The sequence below is a fragment of the Doryrhamphus excisus genome, chromosome 2, assembly GCF_030265055.1.
Source record: "Doryrhamphus excisus isolate RoL2022-K1 chromosome 2, RoL_Dexc_1.0, whole genome shotgun sequence".
NCBI classification, from domain to species: domain Eukaryota; kingdom Metazoa; phylum Chordata; class Actinopteri; order Syngnathiformes; family Syngnathidae; genus Doryrhamphus; species Doryrhamphus excisus.
Genome location: NC_080467.1, coordinates 5,190,918 through 5,198,881, shown reverse-complemented (window position 1 = coordinate 5,198,881; position 7,964 = coordinate 5,190,918). Strand labels below are relative to the sequence as shown.

At 42.0% G+C, this 7,964-nt stretch overlaps 1 protein-coding gene across 2 annotated transcripts in view; it reads left to right on the top strand.

Moving 5' to 3' along the window:
• Positions 1–7,964, top strand: part of ptpn20 (protein tyrosine phosphatase non-receptor type 20) — a 47,258-nt gene that overhangs the window by 466 nt on the left and 38,828 nt on the right. The window contains exons 2-7 of one of the 2 annotated variants that reach the window (XM_058054175.1): positions 3,016–3,163; positions 3,226–3,389; positions 5,042–5,107; positions 5,168–5,347; positions 5,416–5,479; positions 6,904–6,990. In XM_058054175.1, the coding sequence (XP_057910158.1) occupies positions 3,040–3,163; positions 3,226–3,389; positions 5,042–5,107; positions 5,168–5,347; positions 5,416–5,479; positions 6,904–6,990 (685 nt within the window). In that variant the 5' untranslated portion in view covers positions 3,016–3,039. Of the gene's footprint in view, positions 1–3,015; positions 3,164–3,225; positions 3,390–5,041; positions 5,108–5,167; positions 5,348–5,415; positions 5,480–6,903; positions 6,991–7,964 lie in introns of those variants that run through there. The other variant, XM_058054180.1, reaches the window with a different exon arrangement.

Here is a 7,964-nt window from a genome sequence, read left to right as displayed (position 1 = left end):
GTAAGACATCACATTCTCTCTTAAGGATGACTAGACTGAAGTACCTGTTATAGTACCTGTCATACTGTGTGGTGTAGTACCTGTTATAGTACCTGTCCTATTTGGGTGCAGTGTTCCCAGAGGAGACCTACATCCTGATGTCCTAATTCCCCCCCATCTCTGCTGTGTCTGGGCTCTGTTATGTGCTTGTAAGGTAGATTAAAGATGTCAATAACAGGGTACGCTCCCAAATCAATACAATCAGCATTGGAAGCATCTTCAATAAGAGATGAATACCCCTAAAAAGTGCAGGGAAGGGCTGCTAGCGGGGCCCTTTTGTGACCCCAAAGGTAGATTAAAGATGTCAATAACAGTTTACGCTCCCAACTCAATACAATCAGCATTGGAAGCATCTTTAATAAGAGATAAATATCCCTAAAAAGTGCAGGGAAGGGCTGCTAGCAGGGCCCTTTTGTGACCCCAAAGGTAGATTAAAGATGTCAATAACAGGGTATGCTTCCAAATCAATACAATCAGCATTGGAAGCATCTTTAATAAGAGACAAATACCCCTAAAAAGTGCATGGAAGGGCTGCTAGCGGGGCCCTTTTGTGACCCCAAAGGTAGATTAAAGATGTCAATAACAGGGTCCGCTCCCAAATCAATACAATCAGCATTGGAAGCATTGTCAATAAGACATGAATACCCCTAAAAAGTGCAGGGAAGGGCTGCTAGCGGGGCCCTTTTGTGACCCCAAAGGTAGATTAAAGATGTCAATAACAGGGTACGCTCCCAAATCAATACAATCAGCATTGGAAGCATCTTCAATAAGAGATAAATACCCCTAAAAAGGGGAGGGAAGGGCTGCTAGCGGGGCCTTTTGTGACCCCAAAGGTAGATTAAAGATGTCAATAACAGGATACGCTCCCAAATCAATACAATCAGCATTGGAAGCGTCTTCAATAAGACATGAATACCCCTAAAAAGTGCAGGGAAGGGTTGCTAGCGGGGCCCTTTTGTGACCCCAAATGGTAAAACATGACTTTTTAATGACTTTACCATTGTAAGAAAGCATAATGTGAGTCTATTATATAGCAAGAACCCACAAATGGTCATAAAATAATGGAAATGATTGAACCTATATAACAATATTGAGGTAACCTAGGTAACCAGGTTGTTGTTGTTCGCCTTGTGTTTACACACCACGCCTTGTGTGATGAGCTCCAGATAAGTTGCGTTCAAGTAAGCATTTAATCAGGACTAAAGTAATTGGGTTGCTGTGATATTGATTACAGTGGAACCTCGCTTTTCGTTATTATGGTAATGGTTTTATTTCATTTGAACATGCATCAGATTACAATTGAATGCATCACATAATCAGTTCACAGTTCCACATGTCCAAAAGGAGTAGGAAGAAGCAAATCTTATTAAATCCTATCCGTCCATTTGGTACTTTTACAATCAGTAACTGTTACATTTGTTCACTTCCTGCTTTCCATAATACAGTTTAAGTTTTTTTGTTTTTTTTATTTTTAATTTTTTAATTTTTTGTCCCATACCGAAGTACGAGGTGATATGACCATACAATGACATAATGGGACCCTGGACTATAATAAGGTCGCGGGTACAATATATCAGGTATATATATATATATGATGTACAATATAACCAACCTAATAAACAACAGCAAAAACTGAGAACAGAATCATACATAATATGTGAAAATGGGATTTGAAACAACAAAAACAGAAAATAAGTATACTGATAAAAGCCTCCAAATCAATGAGAAATGATGACTAATGAAAACGTTATCCCCAGGTCATGTTTCAGACAAACATTACCGCAAATGACAAAAGTATGAAAAGTATCGGTATTTTGAGAATCTGGTATTGGAAGTATTGTTATTTCAGTATCACATCACCACTTAGTGCGTCGTGATGCAAAGCGGAGATGACAGTAGTGCTCAGTTTGACGTTGCTGTACGAGACACGAGACAGCATCGAACATGAGATCATGTCTCAGTGACAGCTACTCCTCAGAAGCAGCCAAGAGGTCCATTCATTCATTCATTCATTTTCTACCGCTTTTTCCTCACGAGGGTCGCGGGGGGTGCTGGAGCCTATCCCAACTGTCTTGGGGTACACCCTGGACTGGTCGCCAGCCAATCACAGGGCACATATAGACAAACAACCATTCACACTCACATTCATACCTATGGACAATTTGGAGTCGCCAATTAACCTAGCATGTTTTTGGAAGTAGTACCCGGAGTACCCAGATAAAACCCACGCATGCAAGGGTGGAATTGAACCCAGGTCTCCTCCAGTGGTATGAAAAAGTATCTGAACCTTTTGGAATTTCTCACATTTCTGCATAAAATCACCGTCAAATGTGATCTGATTTTTGTCAAAATCCCACAGATGAAAAAACAGTGTCTGCTTTAACTAAAACCACCCAAACATTTATAGGTTTTCATATTTTAATGAGGATAGCATGCAAACAATGACAGAAGGGGGAGGAATAAGTAACTGAACCGAGGGTGGAATTGAACCCTGGTCTCCTCCAGTGGTATGAAAAAGTATCTGAACCTTTTGGAATTTCTCACATTTTTGCATAAAATCACCATCAAATGTGATCTGATCTTTGTCAAAATCCCACAGATGAAAAAAACAGTGTCTGCTTTAACTAAAACCACCCAAACATTTGTAGGTTTTCATATTTTAATGAGGATAGCATGCAAACAATGACAAAAGGGGGAGGAATAAGTAACTGAACCGAGGGTGGAATCGAACCCTGGTCCTCCTAGCTGCGAGGTCTGCACGCTAAACACTGGATCACCGTGCCGCCCCAAGAGGTCCAAAGAAAGCCTATTAGGACTCGGGACAAGCAGCGAAACTAACGGATTAAGTCAATCCAGACTCCAATCATGTGTCATGTACTTTTTGCTGTATCTGAGGAACAACATTGTTGTGTGCGTATGCCGTATATATATATATATATATATATATATATATATGCCGTATATATGTATTTCCAGGTGAATGCTTGGAATGTGTACAGAATGAGCAGCACATTCGTCACGTTAGCAGAAGTGCTGGAGGCCCGAGGGGGGCCTCTGCTGGAAGAGGAGGTGTGGTCCCTGCTGCTGGCTGCTGCAGAGTGTTTAGCGGATGCGTCCGATAGAGGTAACTTTTGCATCAAAATTGATATCGTATCAGTTATTCATGAGCTTACGTTGCTTTTACAGGTCAGAGGAATATGTGCAATATCATAAGCCCCGCCTCCTTGCTGCTATCCGCTCCGGGTACCTTAGCATTTAAGAACTGTGGCCTGTCGGAGGAGGCTTCGACCTTCACGGCTCCAGAGATGCTGCAGGGCCGCGCCAGCCCCACTAAAGCTGCCGTGGAGAGGGTGAGTGGTATGATGTCGTCACGTGACTGTTGGCATGTACGTTACTACTTGGGGATGGGAACCCTTGAAAGGGAACACGAGCTGCTGCAGGCTTTTATCAAGGAGGTGATAGATGTGTTAGGACGCCATCTAGTGGAGGAGTGTGATCATTTATTTTATTGCCTCATGTGGATTCAAGAAAAATATGACAGTATTGGGAAAGAATTGGAAGCATTTTAGGAACAAAAAGAGTGACTATTATTTCATTAATAATTATATTCATTCATTCATTTTCGACCGCTGGAGTCCGGACTGGTGGCCAGCCAATCACAGGGCACATATAGACAAACAACCATTCACACTCACATTCATACCTATGGACAATTTGGAGTGGCCAATTAACCTAGCATGTTTTTGGAATGGGCGAGAGCGGAATCGAACTAGGGTCTCCTAGCTGCATGGCCTGTGCGCACTAACCACTCTACCGCCGTACATTCATTCATTCATTTTCTACCGCTTTTTCCTCACGAGGGTCGCGGGGGGTGCTGGAGCCTATCCCAGCTGTGTTTGTGCGAGAGGCGGGGTACACCCTGGACTGGTGGCCAGCCAATCACAGGGCACATATAGACAAACAACCATTCACACTCACATTCATACCTATGGACAATTGGAGTGGCCAATTAACCTAGCATGTTTTTGAAAAGGCCGAGAGCGGAATCGAACTAGGGTTTCCTAGCTGCGTGCTCTGTGTGCACTAACCACTTGCACACAATACAGCCCTGATAATTATATTTAATATTATATTGATTAAATATTAACATTTAATATTGGCTGCACAGTGGTCATGAGATTAGCGCACAGGTCACACAGCTACAAGACCCGCGTTCGATTTCTCCGGGTACTCCGATTTCCTCCCACATTCCAAAAACAGAATGGCCGAGGGCGGAATCGAACACGTGTCTCCTAGCTGCGTGGCCTGTGCGCAATAACCACTCACCCACCGTTCAGCTCTGATAATTATATTTAATATTATATTGATTAAATATTAACATTTAATATTGGCTGCACGGTGGTCGCGTGATTAGCGCACAGGACACACAGCTGTTTGATTTCTCCAGGTACTCCGGTTTCCTCCCACATTCCAAAAACATGCTAGGTTAATTAGCGACTCCAAATTGTCCATAGGTATGAATGTGAGTGTGAATGGTTGTTTGTCTATATGTGCCCTGTGATTGGCTGGCCACTAGTCCAGGGTGTACCCCGCCTCTCGCCTGATGGATGGATGAAACATGTAATATTTTTAAATTAGTCTTTTTACAGCTGGCTTAAAGAGAGCTTATCTGGCTTACGGAAACGCCCATATAAGGAAGTCCGCACAAGAGGCATAATAATAACATAATAGTACACATCATCATCATAATAATATTCACACAAGCTACAGTTGGCGCCGTACTGCAGCTAAAACTCAACTCTGAATCCCAGACGTCACTTCCTGTCCACATGTCCGGAGGACATTTATTGAACCATACACAAGCAAGAGTCGTAATTAAGTCTTAAAGGGCTTAGTATCTTTGTGATTGTATTTACTATATTGGGTAATAGGAGTGTGAAGGTGACTATAGGGGTGTTATTTCATGTCTAGAGGGCTCTAAAAAGTGTATGTTGTCGCACAGATGCTGGTGTATTCACTGGGTATGACTCTCTACTGGTCAGTGGATTTTCACCTACCTCCAAATCAGGTGCGCTCTTCTCTTCATACCAAGCAAATACAGCAACGTTAACGTTAACGTTTCCCTCAGCCGGTCCAGTTGAGCGACCATCTCAACGGCCTCCTGCTCAGCATGTGCGAGGACATGTCCCACCGCCGGCTGAGTCTCGCCTCCATCCTGGAAGCCTGCGAGTCTCGACAGAAAGCCTCCAACCCCCCGTCCTCCGCCGAGGTTATCAGACAACTGGTAGAGGAGGTCTTCAGCGGATCGGTCCGTCCGGAGAACCGACTTTCCTTGGCGTTCTGAAAGGGTCACTGAAGGTTGTCTTGTCTCCTCAGATGGACCCCGACGGCGGCGTGCCTCTGAGTGGGCGGAGCCAGATGATCAGAGAAAGGCTTCATGGTGAGAATGCGGATATATTGGACATATTTTGTAGACATGCACAAAATCTATTTTAAGAAAACTCATACCAATATCGATAACTGCATTTTAGTGTAAAAAAAAACAAGATAATATGAGATGGCTAACAATTCACATCATGGGAAATTTGTATTTTTTTATTTTTGTCACGTACCAAAGTACGAGGTGATATGATTATGTGAAACTTGAACACACCTTACTTTCCCGTTTCTGTGCATTTTAGCGTAAAAAACAAGATAATATGAGTTAGCTGACAATGTACATCATGGGAAATTTTTATTTTTTTATTTTTGTCATGTACCAAAGTACGACGTGATATAATTATGTGAAACATTAACACACCTTACTTTCCCGTTTCTGTGCATTTTAGCATAAAAAACAAGCTAATATGAGATAGCTAACAATGTACATCATGGGAAATGTTTATTTTTTTATTGTTGTCACGTACCAAAGTACGAGGTGATATAATTATGTGAAACATGAACACACCTTACTTTCCCGTTTCTGTGCATTTTAGCGTAAAAAAACAAGCTAATATGAGATAGCTAACAATTCACATCATGGGAATTTTTTATTTTTGTCACATACCAAAGTCTGAGGTAATATGATTATGTAAAACATAAACACACTTTACTTTCCCGTTTCTGTGCATTTTTGCGTAAAAAAACAAGATAATATGAGATAGCTAACATAGCATTTTGACGCTAAAGCCCTCACAAAAAAACGCCAACAATCTTCCATTTACATAACGGACTTCTAACCAAGCTACTGTGATATTGATATTGTAGCAATTAACACGAAAAAAAAATAATTAATGGGGCGGACTAACATGTTTGTGTGGATATCCTGCTCTCAATTTTCACTACCAAGACTCAACAAGATGGCGGTTTGGCATTTGGGTTTTTTACCTGAAGATTGGAGCACACGTCTTGTGCTGGAAGACACAGCCATCCCGAGTAGAGCGGGCATTGTACGTGTTGTCGCTGTACGGAAGTAACATAAACAAAATCCTCGAGGGCAAGTATTACATGTTAGGTGTATCCCAATGACAGCATTGTTAGCTAGCTTATATTAACTTGTGTTATAATGCACAAACAAGGGAAATAAATGTGTGTTCATGTTTCACATAAGGATTATGAATGATGATTTTTTTTTAACTATTGTCTGAGCTATTTTAAAGGTTATCACATTTATCGGTATGACATAACGATTTCCTGATATGGGCCCTATAATTATAGTGAAGCCCTAATAAATTGTTTTTAGTGAAGGTGTCCGGGGTAACAGGATAATCATCTTAACCCTTAAAAGCAAGCCTGGGATTAGATTCTTCCTAAGCCAATGCTGAGCGCTGGATGCTAAACAACAACGTCTTTCATTTATCATCATCATCATCATCACCATCACAGGAACAGGAAGACGAGGGCCGTTTGCAGACTTCACTGAAGCTTGTTCGGACAGGAGAAGATACTCTACGGACTCTGACTCCAAGTCAGGTACCTTGTTTTAGGCTGGCATTGGGAGTTAAAGACATTTTTGCTTCCATAAAAACTGCAGACTCCCGTCACGACATATTTTGCCGTGGCTCCTGTCATATAGAGGATTTTGGATTAAGGTTATTGCGGTTATACCTTAAAAAGAGCTTAAAAAGAGGACCACAGTCCTTAAAAACAGAAGAGTGCTACTGTGATATACAAGATCTTTGATTAGCATTTTTGCAGCAGAGCTTTAAAAACCTGTATAACATATAGATGATCTTTGATTGGGGCTGCACGGCGATCGAGTGGTTAGCGCGCAGACCTCACAGCTAGGGGACCAGGGTTCAATTCCACCCTCGGCCATCTCTGTGTGGAGTTTGCATGTTCTCCCCGTGCATGCGTGGGTTTTCTCCGCGTACTCCGGTTTCCTCCCACATTCCAAAAACATGCTAGGTTAATTGGCCACTCCAAATTGTCCATATAGGTATGAATGTGAGTGTGAATGGTTGTTTGAGCTGCATGGCGGTCCAGTGGTTAACACGCAGACCTCACAGCCACGAGACCAGGGTTCAATTCCACCCTCGGTTCAGGTACTTATTCCTTCCCCTTCTGTCATTGTTTGCATGCTATCCTCATAAAAATATGAAAACCTATAAATGTTTGGGTGGTTTTAGTTAAAGCAGAGACTGTTTTTTTCATCTGTGTGATTTTGACAAAGATCAGATCACATTTGATGGTGATTTTAAGCAGAAATGTGAGAAATTCCAAAAGGTTCAGATACTTTTTCATAACCACTGTAGGAGACCAGGGTTCAATTCCACCCTCGGCCATCTCTGTGTGGAGTTTGCGTGTTCTCCCCGTGCATGCGTGGGTTTTCTCCGGGTACTCCGGTTTCCTCCCACATTCCAAAAACATGCTAGGTTAATTGGCCACTCCAAATTGTCCATATAGGTATGAATGTGAGTGTGAATGGTTGTTTGTCTATATGTGCC